Source organism: Zootoca vivipara, chromosome Z (genome assembly GCF_963506605.1).
Source record: "Zootoca vivipara chromosome Z, rZooViv1.1, whole genome shotgun sequence".
NCBI lineage: Eukaryota > Metazoa > Chordata > Lepidosauria > Squamata > Lacertidae > Zootoca > Zootoca vivipara.
Genome location: NC_083294.1, coordinates 46,345,573 through 46,367,609, shown reverse-complemented (window position 1 = coordinate 46,367,609; position 22,037 = coordinate 46,345,573). Strand labels below are relative to the sequence as shown.

General features: G+C 42.4%; 1 protein-coding gene across 1 annotated transcript in view; it reads right to left on the bottom strand.

Annotated features, from left to right (window-relative positions):
* The window catches only part of FRMD7 (FERM domain containing 7), a 38,451-nt gene that overhangs the window by 7,055 nt on the left and 9,359 nt on the right, over positions 1-22,037 (bottom strand). Inside the window, exons 2-7 of the mRNA XM_035102030.2 lie at positions 9,309-9,413; positions 6,313-6,355; positions 4,949-5,027; positions 2,658-2,755; positions 1,480-1,594; positions 222-369 (exon numbers count right to left, since the gene is read on the bottom strand). Of these exons, the coding sequence (XP_034957921.2) occupies positions 222-369; positions 1,480-1,594; positions 2,658-2,755; positions 4,949-5,027; positions 6,313-6,355; positions 9,309-9,413 (588 nt within the window). The remainder of the gene's footprint in view (positions 1-221; positions 370-1,479; positions 1,595-2,657; positions 2,756-4,948; positions 5,028-6,312; positions 6,356-9,308; positions 9,414-22,037) is intronic.

The window sequence follows — 22,037 nt, the reverse complement described above, 5'->3', positions numbered from 1 at the left end:
ATTATAGAAGGATTTGGGCCATACAGAAGGGCACTGCATATATTTTTTAAAGCATCATATGAAGTGATGTGTGGAATCTCTGTTTTAAATTTGTTTTGACATATTGCAGAAAAGCAGTGCTTCAGCAGCACTAAGGGGCTTTGCTTGCTATGAATGCCGTTAACTGTAGCAACTTTGCATTTACCTCCTGAAACATTGACAGGAGAAGCTTTTCTCCTTACCCGCAAAACCAGGACTCCCATGTGAGTGACAGCCAGATTGATCTGGGTCCCTTCGCCGTCACTGGCTGGATGGGGCCTGATCCCATACATCTCTAGCTTCCTCGCTATGTCCAAGAGCTGCACATCTGATTCAGCAGGAGTTTTGCCTCTAGAAAGAAAATATTAGCATTCCAGCACCACCATCAAGTAAGGGCTCATCCAGGGGATTCCCCCCCCCATCTCCACATTCAAATCCCCCACAGTCCAGATATGTGGGGTGCTTTTCCTGACCATGAGTATCCTTGTAGAGTGTTGTTGTAGTCATTGATTATGATTAAATTTCTATACTGCCATTCATCTGAGGATCACAGGGCAGTTTACAAAATAAGGATATAGAAATATATATCATAATAACAAACAATAACAATACTCCCCACCACAGTTCAAAAGGCTACAGTTTAATTAGCCAAAGCCCTAGGAGAAGAGGAATGTTTTTGCCTGGTGCTTAAAGATATGTAATGAAGGCACCAGGTGAGCCTCCCTGTGGGAGAGCATACCACGAACAGGGAGCCACTGCAAAAAAGGCCCATTCTCATGTTGCCAGCCTCCAGACCTCTTCTGGAGGAAGCACACAAAAAAGGGCCTCAGATGATGATCACAGGGTCTGGGGCGGTTGTCAGATTTGGACAGCAGACCTGGGTTCAAATCACCGCTTGGTCTGCAAAGCTCAGTTGGGGACATTGGGCCAGTAACCCTCTCTCAGATTAACCCAGGCTGGTGGTGTGGATAAATGAACACCACCATGAACATCACGGTGGAAAAGTCAGATCTAAATGTGGGGAAGAACAACCATCATTTCAACATTATGAAATGTAAAAACAAAACATTATTAAAGAACATCTCAGACTGCTGCTTTGATAGAAGAAAACACTTGATTGGCAAATACTCCGCAGAAGGCACAGAACAGGATATAAACGCCATACAACTCCCTGAGAATCTCTGTTTTGTTTTGTTTTTCGTGTGAAGAGCTAGAAACTCACAGAGGCACACAAATAATGTTTGCTGAGATTTCAGAAACCAAGAAAATAGTTGAATAAGGTTTGTAGTCCTTGAAGGGGGAGGGCAGCTACAGAATTCATTTGCCTAACTTATACAATTTGTAGAACCCACATTTTCTGTGCACAGAACTTAATTGCAGAACACAGCAGCCACAGTGGTGCTTCCAGGTTCTGTTCTGCCAAAGGTGGAAGTGGCAAGCAGTTAAAAAAGAAGGACTTACATATGTTTCTTGTGGTAATGCACGATCTTGTTCACCAAACACTCTTGGTTTAGTAAATATTTGTGTGTTTCCAGGTGCTTTTGATCCATTTCTTCGTGATAATCTCCCAGGGCCGCTGCAATGTGAAACCATACAAACTTAGGCTGCATACACACTAACTGGTTTATAGCACAAAAATATAGCTTTTCTCAATCTGGAATTGTTCATGCTCGTCCTCATCATGTGGCTTTCCATCTTGGTGGTTGTGGTTGCTTGATGTGCACTTGAAAACCCTCCCCTTGGTTAGGTGGCCCATGCCATTTCCTCTTTCCACATGCCCCAGGTGAATGAAGAAGGAAGTGGCAATTGCAGTCTTGGAATATGCCCACCCACAATGCCGTTGGGCAGGTGTGAATATGTCTCCCATTGCAGGGATTGCCAACATCTGCTTTCAAAATGACATAATGCAGAATCAATCTGCAATGAGCTTTTCTTTTCAAAATGAACCTGGCTTCTCAAGAAGCACTTTTTAGTTGCAAAAATATATGCAATGAATTTAGATTATGTGCAGACTACATAGAAGAAAGCAAGTACTGCATTTTTGGAAGACCTTGAGTCATAGAGTCGACAGGCTTGCTGGAACTTTTTTTTTTTTAACCCTAAACAACCAACCAGACCCAAGAAAGACAGTGGCTGGGCCTGGAACAAAATGCAAAATTGTGGTTCAGGATGTCAATTTCAGTTTCTCATTTTAGTTCAGTTCCCTACATTTTCGCATCAGCTTGCAAAGCTTTTTTTTTAAGTCCTCATGAAAATTAATCTGCCTCTTAATCCAAATTCCTCCTGGTATACACATTTACTCTGATATATACATTTTTGCAAGCATATATGTTTGTTGTCGTCATTAAGGCATGCATCCTTATGCACACTTTCTCTTGCTATACATACTTTGGGGCACATTATTTGGTTGGAGAACAGTCTCACAAAATTCAGTGAAGCACAAATTGCATTTCCATCCACATATTGTTTCAGGAGCTGTGAAGAGGAATTTCGACGTGTTCAGCTTGCCATGCAAGGCTGAGAAAAGCTGAATGGCTCACATCTTACTTAACATTTGCAGGTTCAAGACCCCTGTGGACACTTTTGCATTTTGTCAGCCTCGTATAGACTTCTGATGTCCAGGCCAATGCTGTACGTACACTGCAAAAGGTGCGATACCATCAGGGCCGAGCTGTTATCGCTGCAAGGAAGTCTTGCACAGGCCAGATCCTTCTTGATTTGGAGAGTGAACAGGTATCTAAAAACCATTTCAGATATGTTACTGATAGGAAGACCACCCTCAAAATTTCCCTGCCCCAAAGCAGATGTGAGGGTAAGACCCTTTTCTAGTGGTCATATGCCAAAACACACAAATACATATCACGCATCAACCCTTGTTTATCTTGACTAAAACAATTCTGCAATTTATCAGGCATCGTTCTGTATTCGTGAGATGCACCGAGACAGATATGGGTTCATCTAGCTGAGAGGTAACAAACGAAGTAGCTCTGTTCCAGACACCAAATGGGTGGGGGCCCCCTCCCTCAGCTCGCTGGGAGCTGGAAAGACAAAAGCCATGGTGTAGAGTTGGGTTATGTGAACTAGAAGCTGGAGACAAGGCAGCAGGCTTGGAAGGCAGAGAGTCAGAGCCATGCTTGATTTCCGCTTGAATCCAAGGCTGTGAGCCCCTCTGTGGTAGGCTCAGGTTGCATATATGTGTAAATAAACCATATATCATAAAGACACCACAGTCCCTCATTCCAAAGGAAACGGAACCCTGGGTAAGCTCCTGGAACTCCTGGAATCTTGCACGGCTCTGAGATTGTGGTGGCAGGCGACAATATCAACCTGAACAGCACATCATCAGTAAAACCACGGTGACTGGTTTACAGGCCGTCAGGAATCGAAGATCTAATTTGTTTAGTTTGTCTTAGATTCATGTGCAAGAATAAAAGAAGGATTCTCAAAGTATTCAGTTCAAGTGTATCTGCATAAATTTGTTTATTGCCAATTGTTTATCTGCTCTCGCTGGGAAGGCAGAAGGGGCAAGGGAGTTATCCCTGCCACTTAAGCCTTGTGTCTAAATGGCTACACATCCTGCTTAACTGCTTTGCCCCTCCCATCCAGCTTCTGCAGTCTCATTGGTTGCTGTGCACTCTTTCAAACCTATCTTCAACATCTTATGGGCTAGAACCGTGGATTTCTCTTTAAATGAAAGCTACGGGTCCTGCAGGATGCTGAACCGAATGCCTAGTCCCAGTTTCTGCGCTACTTGTTGTGCAATTGTGAAGTACAGATATGGCCCCCTTCCTGTGTAGGGGTTTGGGCCAGTGCATTCAAAGTGTTGATTTTTACTGCACCTTTTACCAAGCTTCTATACTTTAAGGACGCTTGCATTCATGGGGAGCAAAAATGCACCACCCACGAGAAACTATGCTTATGCAAGCAGTTCCAAGTGTCCTGAAAATAGTCAGTAGCTATACTGATAGCAGCCAGTCTGGTTAGCGGTTAGTTAGAGTGTTGGACTAAGACCCTGGAGACAACGGTTCAGATCCCCACCCAGTTATGAAGCCTTGAGCTATTTGGAGGAAATGTGGGATGTAAATATAATAAATCATTTTAATAATAAATAAATATTATCATCACCATAGCTTCATTGTCTCAAATGCAACAACACCTAGATGGAGATATATAGATATAAAATGAAGAATGAAGTTATGTATTATTTAGACAATGCTCTCCAGATGTTTTGGATTATAATTCCCATCAGCTCCAGCCTGCATAGCTATATATAGGCTGAGGCTGGTCTGAGTTGAGGTGAAAAACATATGGAGGGGACCAGGCTGGTAAAGGCTGATTTAGTGTTTTTGCCCAGCATTTAAAACTCCCATTGTTCTAGGTGTGTTTTGAGATAAGGAATTTCATTAGCACAAGCAGTTTCTGAGTTCTGGACAGTAATGCACCAAAGAGATTTCAGATTAAAACTGCAGAGTGGAAGGAGAGGAGAACCTTTTTCTGCCTCCCCACTTCCAGCCACTCTCTGAAGATTGGAGAAAAGGCCCTCTTAAGAATATTATATGGGTAAGCAGGGGAAGCATAGCTTTGTTTTTGTTTTTGCTGTCTTCAGATGAGGACTAGACCGTGTGAAAGGTGAATATAATATATAGGCTGCAGTTCATTCATTTTCACCTTTTGTTCTTGTTATTAAAAAAGTACGCCTAGACATTCTGTTGTTGCGCCCATAACCTAGGTTTAAGGTACCATTTAGCTCCTAGCTTTCATACCTCAAACACTGCATTTGCCAGTTACATAAAAGGTCAGGGAAAGGAACGTTTTGAATTATTTTAAGCATTTAATGAAACCCCCATTCATAAAAACCCTAAATGAAATTATTTCTAAATGTAACAAATGCAAAAACAAAACCAAGAGGCTGTGTAAAAATAAAACATACCTTGTCAGCTCTTCTCTCAGCTGGCCCGGATCCACTGGGAAAAATTTCACCATAAATTTGAAAAGAACTTCCTTAGGATCTTAAAACACAACATCTTCATAAGTTTGGTTTCAAAGGTCTGTCGGGAACATTTACAAATCTCTTCATTTGCACACAGCCTGTGGAATCAGCTTTTCTGAGCGCTCTAGACACCTGCCCATCATCTCCATGTGCTGAACTGATTCCCCCATGGCTCTAAAATGCTACATCCAGGCATGGGAGAAGCCTGATCTGAGACAGAAATGCTCTGGCCTCCATCCAGTGGGGCACAGTGGTTAGCATGTTGGACTGGACTGTGACCTGGGAGACCCATGCTGAGACCCCCACCCAGCCATGAAGCTCACTAGGTGACCTTGGAGCAGCAACTCTCTCTCAAGCTAACCTACCTCACAGGGTTGTTCTGAGCTCCTTGGAGGAAAAGGTGGGATATAAATGCAATAAGTAAATAAATGAAACCACCCCCATGCTGGCTGCAGGGGCAGCTGGCAGTTGGGGTCCAGCAACTAGAGGGCCGCAGGTTCCCCAGTCTTGGTCTATAGAAACATTTCATGCCCAGAAAGCAAAGTGACTGTCAGATCTGGGTGCAACCAAGGACACATGGAAGATGCCTGCTGGCTGCTGCAGATACATCACTGTTTTAAAAAGTCTAGTGTAATTGCCCACCCGCCAGGGTGAGGCAAATGCCTCAGGGGCAGCCGATCCGGATGTAAATCTTTATACAGGGCTGGCCCACCCATGAGGCAAGATAAGGCAAATGCCTCAGGCAGCAGGGTTTACTGGGCAGCCAATCCCAATGTCAATCTTTGTCTCTCCCCCACACCCTGTTCCTGATGTGGATCTTCCTTCACCCCTTCTTGCAGGGACACCATTTTGTTGGTCACCTCAGGCACCCAAGTGTTTTGAGCCAGCTTTGCCAACCACCCAACAGCATTAGAGTTAGGGGGGTTTCTCCATATTATATTATATTTTGGTAATGTTTCATGCTCCCCTCTGACAGCTGCAATTCTGCTGAGTGGTTTAACAATCAATCCCTCTTCACAGGGAACTCTGGGAATTGCAGCTTTGGGAGGGGAATAGGAGCCTCCTAATGCACCCTCAACGAAGTGCAGCTCCCCAGATTCTGTGGAGGAAGACACGGCTGTTTAAAGTTGTATCATAGTGCTTTAAAATGTGTGTTGTGGATGTGGCCTAGGTGCCATTGATGGGGAGAGGAGAAGGTGAGCCAGAAGAGCCCTGGATCAGTGCTCCATCTCCCTGCCGTCCCTTGGGTGTTGCTTTAGAATTATTATTTTTATAAAAAATGCATATATAACAAAAATACTTACTTTTAATCTGCTTTGTTATAGGCTTCAGAAGTTCCAGCCAGGCCTGTAGGAATACAAAAAAGCAGCATAGAAGATCTTGGGCTGATCCTGACCATCCAGGGCTGTGTACACCCAATACATTTAAAGCACATGGCTTCCGCCAGAGAATCCTGGGAACTGTAGTTTGTTAAGGGTGCTGGGAATTCTTGGTTCGTGAGGAGTGAATTACAGTTCCCTGGATTCTTGGCCGGGTGTGTGATTTAAATGTGCTTTAACTGTATGTTGTGTACATATCTACATATATTGTAAGTTCACTACATATACGGAAGTTCACTCCTAACAGAGCTACAATTCCCGGCACCTGTAACAAACTAGAGTTCCCAGGGTTCTTGGGTGGGTGTGCTTTTAAATGTATGGTGTTTACACAGCTGTAACAACAGTACCCTCCCTGCAAATGGAATAGAAATGCTTCAGGAAGGTAGGGGGACTCCGCTATGCTGGTTGTCTAGTTTCAGCTATATTTTAACAGAGCTAAAAAAAAATTTGTTAAGCCTTCTTCACACTTGATTGTGAAGTGGTACAGTCTGTCCAACCACATCAGGACTCTACCGTCTCATTCTGCTGCATGCATAGACTCATCAGCCCCTGGCAGCTGAAGAACAATGCAGCCCAGTTAATCAGCGTACTGATGGATATCCTTGAGTGATGTTCCTTGAATGGTTTCTGAGGAGGAAAAACAGCCTTTCAGCAGACAGGCAGAGATTCACTGCTTTTGCTCCTTATAAATGCAGAGCCCTGTTTTTACCCGCACTGCACTCTAGCAAGTTAATGAAGCAAAAGAGAAGTCAATGGCCTCCATTGTTGTCTTTATGATGCAGAGCTGGACCACTGATGCTCTGAGCCACTTAGATTCCCTGCTTCTCCCTCTCCACCCTCCAAATCTGGATTTCCCTTCTGGAGACTTGGGATCTGTTTGGGTGAAATAGAATTTTCACCAGTGGGAAAGAAAAGGGAGCAAAAACAACACAGCCTTGGCTGCTTGTGTGCATCTTTCTTTGTGTGGCTGGGGAGCCATTTCAAATGGAGTAGACTTTAAATAGCTCTGCTTAGAAAGCAAAGAGGCCAGGCAGAGCCTCCCCCATCCAGAAAGTCAATTGTACCTCCGGCAAAAAAGCACATTTAGGAAGGCTAGCAGAAAGCTTGTGTTTATGTATGTTAAAACAACAACATCACCCCCCCCCCAACATTTCTCTGATGAAAATAGGGACACCCTATATTATTATTATTATTATTATTATTATTATTATTATTATTATTATTACCCAGCCACTCTGACTGGGCCGCTTCCTACATATATAAAAACATAATTAAACATTAAATATTTAAAACGGGGATCCCCAGACTACGGCCCGGGGGCTGGATATCCGCTGCCCGCTCTTACCGGCGTGATGTGGCGTGGCTGCCCATTTCCGGGTCACAGGAGCACCGGAAATAGCTCGTGTGCATGTGCAAGCGTCATTTCCGGCACACTTCTGGGTCAGAGGAGGCCCATGTGCATGCACATAAGCTATTTCCGGTGCTCCTGCGACCTGGAAGTGTGCTGGAAATAGTGTGTGTGTGCAAGCGTATGGGTGCATGCTCCCACGCCCTCCCCCACCCTCCAGCCCACCGCACAATCGGCGCTGCAGGCACTGGCCTGAAGTTTGGTGACCCCTGATTTAAAAACTTCCCTATACAGGGCAGCCTTCAGATGGCTCAGGGGTTGGATGTATTCCCCACTCAGCTTGTTGGCCCCATATATAATTATAGCTGTGGTTTGCAGTGGTGACCCCCAGAGGCCGTAGGATTACCTAGGAGGCGCTGAGAAGCAAGGGGGCAGCTGAGGAGCTGGCTGGAGGCATAAATGGATATCAATAAGCCTTTGACAAACTGGCATCACTGGATAAAATTCATCAGTTTTGTTGAATTGATTAAATTAAATACTTTTGATTGGATTTTGAGTGAATGTGCAATTAATTGTTGCTGTTTTGAATTTCAGGGTGTTATTCTTTTCCTCAGTGGGTTATAAACACTATTATAAATAAGGTTTTGCATAGAGTAGGGGGCATTGGGGATGAGCTTATGGAACAAAGTGGGCATTGTCCTTAAAAAGCTTGGGAATCACTGCTTTAGGTATTCATTTTTAACTTTCCAGAATTGATGGCTTCAAAAACAGCATGTTCTGAAAATCTGTCAATCCTCTTATGAAATTTAATAATGTGCCATTTGCATACCTGCCATGTTCCTGCCAGAAAAATAAGGGATCAGCAGACCGGAAGTAGCACTGCCGCCATTTTGGAACTGGGTACAGCAGCACCAGAAGTTGCTTCTGAGCATGCTCTGCCCAGTTCCAAAATGGCCGCCGTGCCAGAAGTCACGCTGTGGCCATTTTGGAACTGGGCAGAGCAGCATCAGAAGTCGCTTCTGAGCCTGCTCCGCCCAGTTCCAAAATGACCGTCGCGCCAGAAATCGCTTCTGCGCATGTCCGGAGATTCCAGACATGCACAGAAGGAGCCTCCCCCGGCCGGTAAGTAAACCGGGAAAAAACAAAAAAATCCATTTTTCCAGCTGGGAACGGCTGGAAAAACGGGGGTTTCCCGGGGAATACGGGAGACTTGGCAACTATGGCCATTTGGTTCATAGCTCTTTGGGGTGGCCTTGGAATCCTTTGGTGGGGAGGGAGGAAGGCATTCACTTCCCCATAAATAGAAGAATTACTCAAAATAAGGAGACATGCACTTCCTTTTCTTGCACTGTTTATGGAGGTTGCAGAATTCAGCAATTGAGAGCGCAGAATTTTCAGTAACCCTTGCATGACTGCACATGCTAGTATACAGGGATTTCATTTCATTTCAGTGGAGGGGCATTCAGTCAGAACAATACATAACCCAGCATCTGAAGTGGTACCACTGAGCACCTCATATACAATCTGTCTTCAGTGACATTCCTATAAGTTGATTCAAAATGCCTTCACTTACATTATGCCCTGCAGAACTCCAGAACTCCAGCCCAAAGTATTCCTTCTCTGTGAGGTTCAGGTGGCTGCAGCTTAAGTTGAACAATGTTTTGCCAGAAGACTTTTGCTATTGGAAGGGAAAGAGGGGAGGGGGGAAGCCAACCAGGTAAACAACACAGGGATCAAGAAGATTAACAATATTGTTTCAGTACAGTAGATCAGGAACTTTTGTTTGTTTCATTTATTTTCCACTTTTCCTTCAAGCTCAATGTACGTGGTTCTCTAGGCCTTTCCAATTCATCTTTACACAATATTGTGAAGTAGGTTAGGCTAAGAAACAGGGACGGGACCAAGGTCACCCAGTGGGCTTTATGGTTCTGAGTCTCACAGGTCCTAGACCAACACTAACTACTATCCAATTCTTTCTTTTTTTTAAAAAAGAAATCATTTTAATCCATTTTTGTTTAAACATAAAGAGACACCTTACATGTAATTTGTTATAGGGCACTTAGCTGGAGCCCAGAAATTCCTGTTCCACTTATGCAACCACAACCTGCAGTCCCAGAAGTGTCCAGTACACAAACCAGAAGTTCTCTCCCTGTTCTCCTTAAATGGGAGAGAAGACTCTGCTTGTGTGTCCTTTGAATCCTCCTTTTGAACCCAACACAGTTAACACACTTTAATTCTTGGACCAAAGAGTCAAGATCTGAAAGGGAGCAGTTGTGCAGAAAGAAACATTCATCACCACCTCAGGTCAGAAGATGTTTGTGGATGAGATGCAGGAATGCCTGCAACAGCACCTTCCCCAAAACAAACCACCTCAAACTCTGCAATTGGCCACTGCGGCCTTGTTGGTGGTGACCCATGAAAGGGCCTTCTCAGTGGTGACTCCCTGGGTGTGGAATGCTCTCCCTAGCAAGGCTCACCTGTCTCCATCATTATTAATATTCAATATGTACTTGAAAACAGTATTTGCAGACTTCCGGCCGATCACGCAGCAATGGTGGGCGCTGTTCTCCTCAGCTGAGGAGAACGTGGTGCTCCCGAGGCAAGGGGGAACTGCTCCAGTGCAGCAGCCCCCCAGAAGACACCCCGAATTGAGCATTTTGGGGATGTGGATCCGGCAGGTGCCAGAAGCGAGCTCCCCCTCCCTCGGCTAGCCTATTTTTGGGTGGCAAGAAAGCAGGGGGGTTTGAGCTACCGCGGCGCAACGGAGCATAGCTATCTTGGAGACACGAAGCTGTGATCCTGCCAGGCAACAGCGATCGGTTCTTCCTTAAAATTGGAAAAAAATTAAGATATTGGATACCGTGAGTCAAAGGAGAAATTTAAGAAAGATTTTCTTAATTGGAATGAATTGGCCATGGGAGGAGAAGTTGATCTCCCCCATTGAGAGGACAGTAATGCAGTTCATTTGCCCATAGCCGGAAAATGGAAAAGAACCTATTAATTACCATGGATTGGAGTTAATTTTATTAAAATCCCTGAAAAATAATAATTCCAATTTGGACTCGGGAAAATCCCCCTGGAAGCTGGAGTCGGGTCCTGGGAGGAAGCAGTGAGTCGTCATTATGACATCACAATAGAAAGGAATTTGTTTATCTCTTTGAGACTGAGGACTGTCAATTGTGAAGAGAGTGTAAAATATAAGGCTGTGTATAAGAAGTTTGACAATTGCTCTTTTCATAAAGGGACACAAGAATGATAGGACATGAAGAAGAATTAAAAAATGAGACTATAACCAGTTTGGATATAAACTCGGTGTCTGATGTTTTTGGAAATACATTCTGTTCCACTTCCTGCTCTGTTCAGTTCCCATGAAATCTGAGATGAACAGGATGCCTGTAGCCACAACATCACCTAGAATCATAGAATGATAGAGTTGGAAGAGACCACAAGGGCCATCCAGTCCAACCCCCTGCCGAGCAGGAAACACCATCAAAGCATTCTTGACATATGCCTGTCAAGCCTCTGCTTAAAGACCTCCAAAGAAGGAGACTCCACCACACACACTTGATGGCCTGGACTTTCAGAAGGAACTTTTTGAATGATTATGTCTTTGCACATTATTTCCACTTATATAATCATATACTTTCCCCTAAAATATGCATTCATGTATGCATTTGGTTGCATACATGTATACATGAATTCATATTTTAGGGGAAAGTATATGATTATATTAGTGGAAATAATTTACAAAGACAAATTCACAAAATCATATTAGGGAATATTTCAAGCAGAATTGTGAATGCTAGCAGAAACATACACTAAAGCTCTGATGAATTTTCAACAGAATTCTTTTGTTAAAACATGCCACTACAGAACTGAGCTTAAGATGTGAAAAATAATAAAGCAAAGTTTCTGCAGATCCATCCATCTTTATATCAACACCCCACAAAGAATGGCAATCTATTTTTTACTTTCAAAAGCAGTTGGTGGCATGGCCTGATTTAGGACTGTGGTGTTGGTAAAAGATCTTTGCTCAGAGAAATGACATCCCACGGTGAGCAGCCCTTTGGAAGCAATTTTAAAAAAGCAAATTTAATTTAAAAACAAGCACGTCCCCAGGGTTGCCCCCTCCCCACCTTCCAAACTGACTCAGAGAAGCACTTCCTAACTGGTCAAACAGGTTTAAGCATTCATTGTCAGTTGCCTTTTTAATTAAGTTCCATCCCACCCACCCTGGTGGGCCTAAACCCCTTCCCACAAGGACGTCATGTAGCAGAGAGCTTTCCAAAAAGGCCGCTGCAGAGTCTCAAGTGTTTTCATTTCTACTGAGCTTTGGAAAAAATATTTGCTTTTGTTTCTGAAAGATGATGGTAGCCTGAATTACGCAAGCATTTGGTTGTAGTCAAGTTGTCTTGACATTTTTAGTACAGTACAGCATGACCTGCATTTGGGTGCTCATGAAGCTATGCCTATTAATTTCACTGATTTGAGTCAGACGAGCATTGGATGCAACCACCTGGTACCAAGGATGAGTCGGTCATGTGGTCATTGCCCACAATGCACAGAGATAACAAGGCTGGACAGGATGGGCTTTATTTTTTCAGCTGATCACAGCCAGCCAAAAAGCTGCAGCTGGGTAAAATTGTGTTTACTTGGATGACTGACCAAGTTGCATCCTTGAGACCACTTGATGCCGAAAGCCGGGATAGTCATTGTACAAATCAATAAATCAATGCAACATTTGTTATTGCTAAAGACAATGCTTGGAACTCTGCTCTGATGCTCACTTCATTGAGGTCTGGACTGGCTTCTGGCATACACCAATGAGGTTGGCAAGAACACCAATGCAATTTGCACATATTAATTAAGCTGCATGGTCCTTGATGAGCAAGGGTAATTAAGCATCATTAAGCTAGAAGAACAGAGCTATTAAAAAGCTGATTGCTCAAGATTTCCAAGCAATTTTAATGGCAATGATGGGAGCTGCACTAGATGTTCCAGTCGTCAGCTGAGCAGGGGAAAGGGCAAGTTCCATGCATCAAACAAACCCCGGATGCGTCCAGACAAGATGAGGAAGAAAGAAGGATGCACTGCTAAAATACAAAAATGCAATTATGATTGGATGATGATGATGCTGTTTATGATTTATCTATTGGATCTGTACCCTTCTCTTCTTCTGCAAGGAGCCTAGGGCAGCAAACAGACACACTATCTAGAAACGAGAAGCAAAAGCATTCTAAAACAGACAAAACATTCTGAAAACAATTAAAATTAAAAACCTCTAAAAGCAGTTGCAGTCAAAAACCTTAAAAGCAACTGCAATTTGAAACATTATTTCATCCTATTGTCTTAGGGTTGCTAGGAACAATATTCTTCAGCCACCAAGGGCCTGGGGGAAGAGTATTTCAAAATTCCTGCTGAAAGCTAATAACGATGGAGACAGGCACGCCTCACTAGGGAAAGCAGGCTACAAATGGGGAGCCACCACTGGAAGTGCTCTGCGATGCTGATGGCGAATTTCATTTACGAATCACTGTTTATGAAGCGTCCTAAAGCTATTTCATAATACCTAACATCATATGTAAAACAACTGCAAATATAACAAGAATTAAGACAGTTGCCTCAATAGAAGCAGCTTCATAGTCAGAACAGGTGACATAGACTGACAGACATCATTTTGTTTGTATGCTGCTTTTCCACAGTTCAAACCATGCTCAAGATGCCCCCTGGGATCTCTCCTTAGGAGCCCTGCTGAAGAAGGTGCTCAAAAGACAATGGAGGTTGCGCCTGAATGACATATAACTGCAGGGAGTTCCAAACGGCAAATGCTGGTCCACCACACAAATGGCCCAGTTTCACTATTATGCAAGACAGCCCTCCTGAGAAAATGGGATCTGACGGATGCCATCTGATGCACTGAGTTCCAAATGCAACTTACCGTACTTTTTCACCTCCTGCTTTTCCCCTGCTTCTTGACATTAACTTGACGACATGGGAGGGTTTTGTATGTGCAAGAAAGGTGATGGATAAACCTTAATTCAAATTACTTATTCCGTAAACTTTACATACCGCTTGACTGTAAAAATAAATAAGTCTCAAAGTGGTTTACAAAAAGAAACCATCGGAAAAGAACATTTTAAACCCTTCAGAAAAAAATAAAAATAAAATCAATGATAAGCAAAACAGCAGATTAAAACATGTGTAGACTCTCCCTGGGCTGGATAGGATTGCTCTAGCAAAAATGTTTTAAGCAGGTGTCGGAAGGAGCACCGCGAAGGCAGCTGCCTGGTGTCCAGGGGTAAGAAGTTCCAAAATGTGGATGCTCCCACAATGAAACATTAATTCATTACAAATGGGGAATGAGTCTTATGTAACATCGCCAGTTACTGTTAGGCACCGGGACTTTTGCTTTGTTTAGAGACGCAGAGGAGTCCCAAACCCCATGGCACAGCAGCAATGTGGTCAAGGTGCTGCTGCACCCTCCTGATGCTTTCCCGAGTCTAAGACCAGCCCCTCTGCTAGGAAGACTGAAGCTGGCAAGCGTCCAGACGCACCTGTCATTGTGACTTTGGCTTCGGAGGAAATTGAGGGGTTGCTTACACACCGCAACTTGTCGTGCTCAGCATGGAACATGCATGCTAACATTTTCAGATAATCCCTTGCTGCACACAACGACCTTAAAATTACTACCCCGGTGGAGGAAGGCAGCTGGAAAATGACAGCATAATAACAGCATTCTCTCTGGGGCTGTCCCGGTTCCCTTCCAAATGGCTGGATCACAGCAGTAATTAAAACAATTATCACTGTTTATTCCTCCTGCACTAGAATATTGGGGCACTGGCTCCCAGAGGAACCGAGTCGGAGATCAGCACTTGCCGTTTCCTCACAAGAGAGTCTCTTGCCGTGATCTAACTGGGATGAGATAGGGCCCACCTGGGGTTCCTTTCTCGTGCAAGGGAACCGAGAATCTTTGCACTGTGGGCGGAGGGGGGGTGCCATTTTCTGTTTCGCCTCAGGCGGCAAAATGTATTGGGTTTGGCCTGGTGACCAAGGTGGCCCAGAAGAAGGTGAGTTGCTAAGCAAGACACTAAAAATATTTGCACTATCCAAGGCTGTATTTATTTATTCAAAACATTTATATACTTCTCAGCCATTAGCACTTCTAAACAGACAATAAAAATTCAATATAAACCCAACACTACCTCAGAATGCCTGCTGGAACAAATAAAGTCATGCAACGGGCATGGAGTGAGTTCCACAGGCTTTGGCCCACTGTACTGAATGCCCAGTCTGTACTATGAGCCCTGCATCTCAGCCATTCCCTGCAGCCCTCAGTGGTCAGGCTGGAATATGGGGGATATATTACTTGGCCATTGCCAATTCTTAGCTTTCCCTGTAGACTCCTGCCTATGGGAGACTGGAGCCTTAGCCAGGCTGCATTCAGTCACAGTGAATTAACTAGGCATGATGACCCCTTAAGTGCCCCCCTCTTCCCCCCTCCCACACTTCCTATGATCTAGGAAAATGCTGAGTGTTGCAGGCCTGCGTTGACCAGGATGGCTATGTTCCATCTCCACAGTTGGAATCAGTATTGTTTCTGAATAGCAGGAGGGGAGAGTTGTTCTTCTGCTTAGGTTCCACAAGAGGCATCTGGTTGGCCACTGTGAAAACAGGATGCTGGACTAGATGTGCCATTGGCCGGATCCAGCAGCAGGCTCTTCCTATGCTGTATATAATCCTGTTTAACAAACCAATTACACCCTCAGTGTCTGCGGCAGCCAACATGTTGCCAGTCTTTCGTGACATACATGCAGAATAATTTATTGTGAAGCTCCCACAAATGAGACACCTGCTGTGATGAGGAGATCTGATTTTCCTGCTGGGGATATTTTGCCAGGATATTTTGCCACTGACAAAATTTGCTCTTTGCCCCTCTCGTAGCCTCCACATTCATCATGAATGCAGGTGCAGTGCAAAAGTGTGGGTAGCACAATCATTATGGACATCTATTGACCAGTGCCTGAGCCGTCACTAGTAATGGCCCTCAAGATCCCTTCCAACTCTACATTTCCATTATTTCATCTATGATTTAATATGAAATACAAGTAACTTTTAATCCCTGCCATGCCATTTGAGAAACTTTACTTACTTACTTACTTACTTACTTACTTACTTACTTACTTACTTACTTACTTTCAAGCTTCTTTAGAGGGCACAACTCTACCATGCAAGCAACCCTCTATCATTTTCATAAAGTAAACAAATACTGTAAGTGAGAGGGGAGCATAAAAAAAAACTTTCCCTGAAACCTTCTGTATAGCTGCTGAGACCCAGTTAAGAATATCTGGGACCCAGTTAAGACTCCTCACTTGGAGACAGGCAATTGGCTGTTCAGAGATTAACAGCCAGGGATCATTCCCAGCCAAACCTGGAGATATTGGGGATTGGACCTGAGACTATCTGCCTGCAAAGCAGAAGACAGCACCACTGAGCCAAGGCCAGGGCAGGTTTAATCCCCAAACCAGCTGAATTCAACTTGGTTGGGAATAGGAACTCAGGGCTCTGCCTTATACAGTCGGACTATTGGGCCATCTAACTCAGTATTTCTTTTTTCTATATAAAAATTATTAAAGATTTTCTTGGTTTACAAAATTACATGCCTTGTCTCTTTTTCAGATTGTACATTCTTTCTTATAAATCAGTTACATTTGCTGTGAGACCTTAGTGTTGAGTACAGTATAAGGTTGGGGAAGAGGAGTGGGGAGAGGCAGGGTGGGGTGGTGAGGCTCGTATTCTTTTGTATAGCGTGCATGTGGGGTTTTGTGTCAGCGTCAATTGGGTAGGTTCTCTGTCTGTTCATTCATTACATTGTCTTGGTACAGTGAGAGGTATTGGGGGCCCAGGGTGTGGTTGGTTGTCTGTGGTTGTCTGCAGTGTGGTTTGTTTGCATTTGTGAAGTGGGGAGGTCTTGTTGGGTCAGGTACGTATATCAAAAGATTGATTCGTATGCTGTCGGTGGATTCTTGCGAGTGTCTTGTTGGGCTGTGTATGTGATAAAGGGGAGCCATAGTGGGTTGAAGACATCTTCTTCTATTTGTCCGTGTGTCAGTTTCACTTTATTGGTTAGTTTTTCTAATAAGGCCGTTTCCCATACAATTTGATACCACTGGTCCATGCTTACTCCTAACAGATCTCTCCAGTGTCTGGCTATGAGGCTTCTGGCTGCTGAGAGCAGGTGGGTTATAAACTCTGCATAATGTGAGTGGGCATTATGATATTGGAAGATGTTCAGTAGGGCTAATTCTGAGATGAGCTCTAATACCTGTTTTTTCCCATATCTCTTGTAGGACTGTTGTCCAGAAGGGTTGGATTTGGGGACATTCCCACCACATGTAGAGGTATGTGCCTGTGGATGTGCAGCCTCTCTAACCCCCTTGGTGAGGTTCCTGGGATATCAGCGCCAGTTTCCATGGTGTTAGGTACCATCGCTGAGATTGACTTAAAGGGAGGTTTAGACCACATTGTAGTCCATTGGGTGGGGTTAATTTCGTAGCCTATGTTGTGCTCCCATTTGTTCTTTGATTGTGTCAAGGGGGGTTGTTGGGTTTTGGAGCAGTATTTTGTATATTGTGGATACCATCCTTTTGCTGTGTTCCTCTGCTGTCAGGAGAAAGGTTTTGAAGGTGGTCAAGGGCCTAGTGGCTGCTGATTTTACTGCTGGATTGTTTAAGAAGGCATATAGTTGATGGTGGTTTAGCCAAAGTATTTGGGTGTTGGTATGGGTTTGTTGTTTTTGTAAAAGTATTTTAGACAGTGTAGGCCTTTGGCTTGCCAGGTTTTTATTTGGAGAGTTTGGAATAGGAATATATCTATTTCCTACGGAAGAAAAAAATAAGATTTCATATGACAAGCTGTCACTTTGGCCTTGGCTATCACAGCACCAATATGTGTCTTCCAATTCATGTTATGTTTTAATACGATCCCTAGATAATTAAAATGCTTAACTTCTGGAATAAGATGTCCATTTATTATCCATTTAGTTGGGTTCCCCCTCTTAGTAAATGGCATGATTTTTGTTTTATCATAATTGATTTTGAGCTTATTAAGAAAACAAAACTTTGAGAAACTCTTAAGTAATTTTTAAACCCAGGGAAGAAAGTGAGATAATTACAGCACCATCTGCATATGAAGACTGGAACATTATTTAAATAAGGAATATGAGGAGTTACATTTTGCAGATAAGGATGGAAGGTTGGATAAAAAAATATTGAATAAAGTGGGAGCCAAGATACATCCTTGCCTGACTCCACCGTTATTTACAATTGGACCTATAAGTCTACCATCTTTTGCAACTTTAACATATAATTGGTTTCTAGAATATAAACTTTGAACCAATGAGAGTAAGTAGGGATTAACATCTAAAACTTCCAATTTGGCCCACAATTTGCTGCAATCAACCAAGTCAAAGGCACTTTTGAAATCTACAAATGCTACAAAGAGTCTTCGTTTGTTTCTCAAGACATATTTATCCACAAGATGGTTTAGGACTAGACAATGATCAAGCGTTGAAGAACCTGCCTTAAAGCCAGCTTGCTCCTTACCAAGTAGATTTTTTGTAACCATCCATTCTTCCAATTTTATTAGCAAGGATTTAGCATATATTTTAGCATATATTTTACTAATGGTTGGAAGCATGGGCCTATAATTTTCCTGACAATTCCTATCACCTCTTATAAAAATGGGAACCACTATTGAACTATTCCATGTTTTAGGTAAAAGGCCTGTTTGATAAATTGAATTACAAAGCGGGACAAGATTAATAGCCCACCAATCCATGTTTAGTCTCAACAGATCTACAGTGGTGCCTCGCTAGACGAATTTAATTCATTCCACGGGTCTTTTCTTATAACCAAAAGGTTTTAGCATCTTTGTTTACTAATGCAGTAACAATTTTGGACCATTTGGCACATCAGAAAGCAGAGGTTTTTTCCAGGAGTAAATTCTTAAAAGCCTTTTTCATTTCAAAGTAGATCTCCCACAGGGCTTGGGAATTAATGATAGTGGCTTCTTTTAAACAAGTTCTAAGCTTTTTCTTATAATTAAGACAATCTTTATCAAACCAGCTATTCTTACTTGAGGATTTATTATTGGAAGGGGATATTAAAAAAAGGAAAATAATCCTTGAATAGTGTTATAATAACCATCAATATCAAATACAGCTATTAAATCTTCCCTATTATTGTTGTTTATATATATTCTTTTGGCATAGATAGTCTTATCAGTACAGATAAAAGGACTTAGATAATTACTTCTTGTATTTCTATCCTTAACTAAAACAATAGGGAAGTGATCACTCTCCGAGCGAGATACTACAGTAAAAGAGGAGACTTTGTCTAAAATTTCCATCAAGACTAAGGCATAATCAATTATACTCCTGCCTCTCTTCATAGCTGCCAAGTTATCCCCTTTTTTAAGGGAAATTCCATTATGCTGAATAGGCTTCCTCGCGAGAAAAGGGAAAACTTGGCAGCTATGCCTCTCTTAGAGCAGAAGGTAAAATGTCCAGGAATATCAGGCCAGGTTGAGCCATTCAGAATTGAAAGATTAAATTCTAAAACCAATTGCAAAAGTCTTCCTCCCGCTATATTAATAATAGAGTCCTTTGAATTCCTCCCAATTCTTAAAGAGAGAGGGGCATCTTCTGTTAAGTTTGTAACATATCGGTTATATAGAGCTATATTATCTGAGCCAATTTGAGCATTTGTGTCCCCCATTACAATCAAAGGAACATTTGGAAATTCACAGCGTATTAAATATAGCTCCTTAGAAACAGTTTTCCAACAATAATCTGCACTAGATTCCGACTCCATGGGAGGAAAATAAATATTTTAAAGAAAAATGTCCTTATATACATCAGAAAGTGATACCAATTGTGCATACTGCCCAATATTTCTAATATAATTAATTTTGAGATTGGAGGACTGTTTAATACCACAAATCAAGCCTGCTTTGGGACATCCTTGTCTTGACATTTTGATAGCGGGTAAATTAAAAGTAATAAAATTGGGAATATCTAAAAGTTTAAGAGACCAAGTTTCTTGCAAGAGGATTATGTCATAGTAATTGAGGAAATTTATAAAATCTAGGTCAAGTAATTTACTTGATAATCCTGCTACATTCCAAGACATAACCGGAAAAAAATTGTAAAGCTTTGTGATTTAAAGGTACTAATGCTCAGTCCACTATAGGGGGCACATTTCCACTAGATTTATTTACATTGCCAGGAGGAATAAGATCAGAAGAGCTCTCCAATTGCAGTCATTGCAAGTTCATCAACGTTGTGTGTCTTCAACAGCTCGGCATTGTCATCTGTCTTTAGCTGCTTGATGTTTCCATCATCTGATGGGCCTTTAAACAGCTCTCAAAACATCTCTGATGCAAAACATCTGGGGGCCAGCAGGGTTGGAGAAGGCTGGACTGCACCCCTGCAGAGCTCTCTAAAGACCAGTGCAACCCACATTCTCAGGATGCCAGTTTGGTCCTGTTTACTAGCCCTGAAACCTACCAGACATCCACTAAGAGATTCCTGACCTCATCTGTGATTTGTAACTAACAAGAGCCACAAACCTAGTTATTCTGAAAGATTGGTTGGGAATGTAACCTGAGGCCACTTTTCTTTTCCAAAAGACTCGCTAATTCAGATTCTCATTTATCATAGCCATTCAGCTTCCAAGTGCATCATGTGCCAAGGGGGGTTTCAGAGGTTTGAAAAGGAAAGTTAAAGACAGGGCTTTAATGGAACCTATTTGTTGCAATAATATGCTGTGCAGAGCAAAAAAACGATGATGTCTGGGACTGATACGGAGGGGCGAGGTGCGAAAAGCTGTTGAAGGTACAGAGAAGCTGAAATTCAACTGATTATTGGTTGAAATTCCTTACATTTCTAAATGAGAACAGCCAAGCAGGATGTGTTCCTTGTCACTGTTAGCAACCTTTTAAAAAACATTTCTTTGCAACTTGTGTCTCCAAACTTTTGCAGTATTAAAGGAGATTTTTAAAGTTGCGACAGCAACAATGCATTTTTATCAGTATATTTAATGCACACTTTATATTGTTTTATGTAAAGTGGTATATACCGTAAGCAGCATACAAAATTGCTCAATAGATGAAGGAGAATGAAAATAAACCAAAATATTTTTCTGACCCTGTGTGGCTCAGTGGTAGATCATATGCCTTGAATGCAGACGGTCCCGGGTTCAATCCCAGGTGGGACAGGGAGGGACCCCGTCTGAAATCCTGGAGAGCTGTTGCCAGTCAGTGTAGACAACACGGAGCTAGATGGACCAATGGTCTGACTCTGAATAATGCAGCTTCCTATGTTCCTGTGTTCCATACTATTGATCTGGATACTATCTTGTGCCTACCTCGCATTACAAATAAAACCTCACACAGATGAGAGACCATGGCAGAACACAGAATCACAGAATTGCAGAGTTAGAAGGGACCCTGACAGTCATCTAGTCCAGCCTCCTGCCATGCAGGAATATTTTGCCCAACACGGGGCTCAAACCCACAACCCTGAGATTAAGAGTTTCATGCTCTACCAACTGAAGCTTTATATCCCAGCCTTTCATTGGCTTGGGAAAAAGGCAGGCAAAAGCATGTTGCAAGATGTCTAAATTTAATCAGAAACAGAACAATATAACCAACCTATGGATGTAATTGGATTTTGAAAGGAATACATTTTACCTGCCAATATAAAGTTGCTTTTCAATGAGAGCTTTTTGAAGTGCCTTCCTTTGATTAAGATACTGGGTAACGGAGACAACAAGTTTAAGATAAGACATTAGAATCCTGAAAACAAGGAAGAACAGCAACCCAATACTTTGCACACTAAAAGGCACGGCTTAAGAACAACACATTAACAGAGAGTTAATTTTCTGTATGGTGATTACACTTTAGATTTAATATTTGAATACTGATTTTTGGCAAGTGTATCATTTTAATATTGTTAAATAACATTATTTTAATTGTTGCTTCTAATTATTCCTATCTTTAAAATAATTTTATTGATTTTGCAATAATATACATTAAATGAATTCAAATAATTCCATGCAGTCTTCCTTAGAAGTTTCAATGTTATTGAGCAAGTGATATAGCTTTCTTCCAAAAATATTTTATTTTTCAATTTCTCTATAATAAAGAGGTGGTTTTTTTAAAGGGAAAACAAATTACCAACAACCTCTCCCCCTGGCAGCCTCTTGAGCTGACACACACAGACACAGGTTTGTGTTTTCCGTTA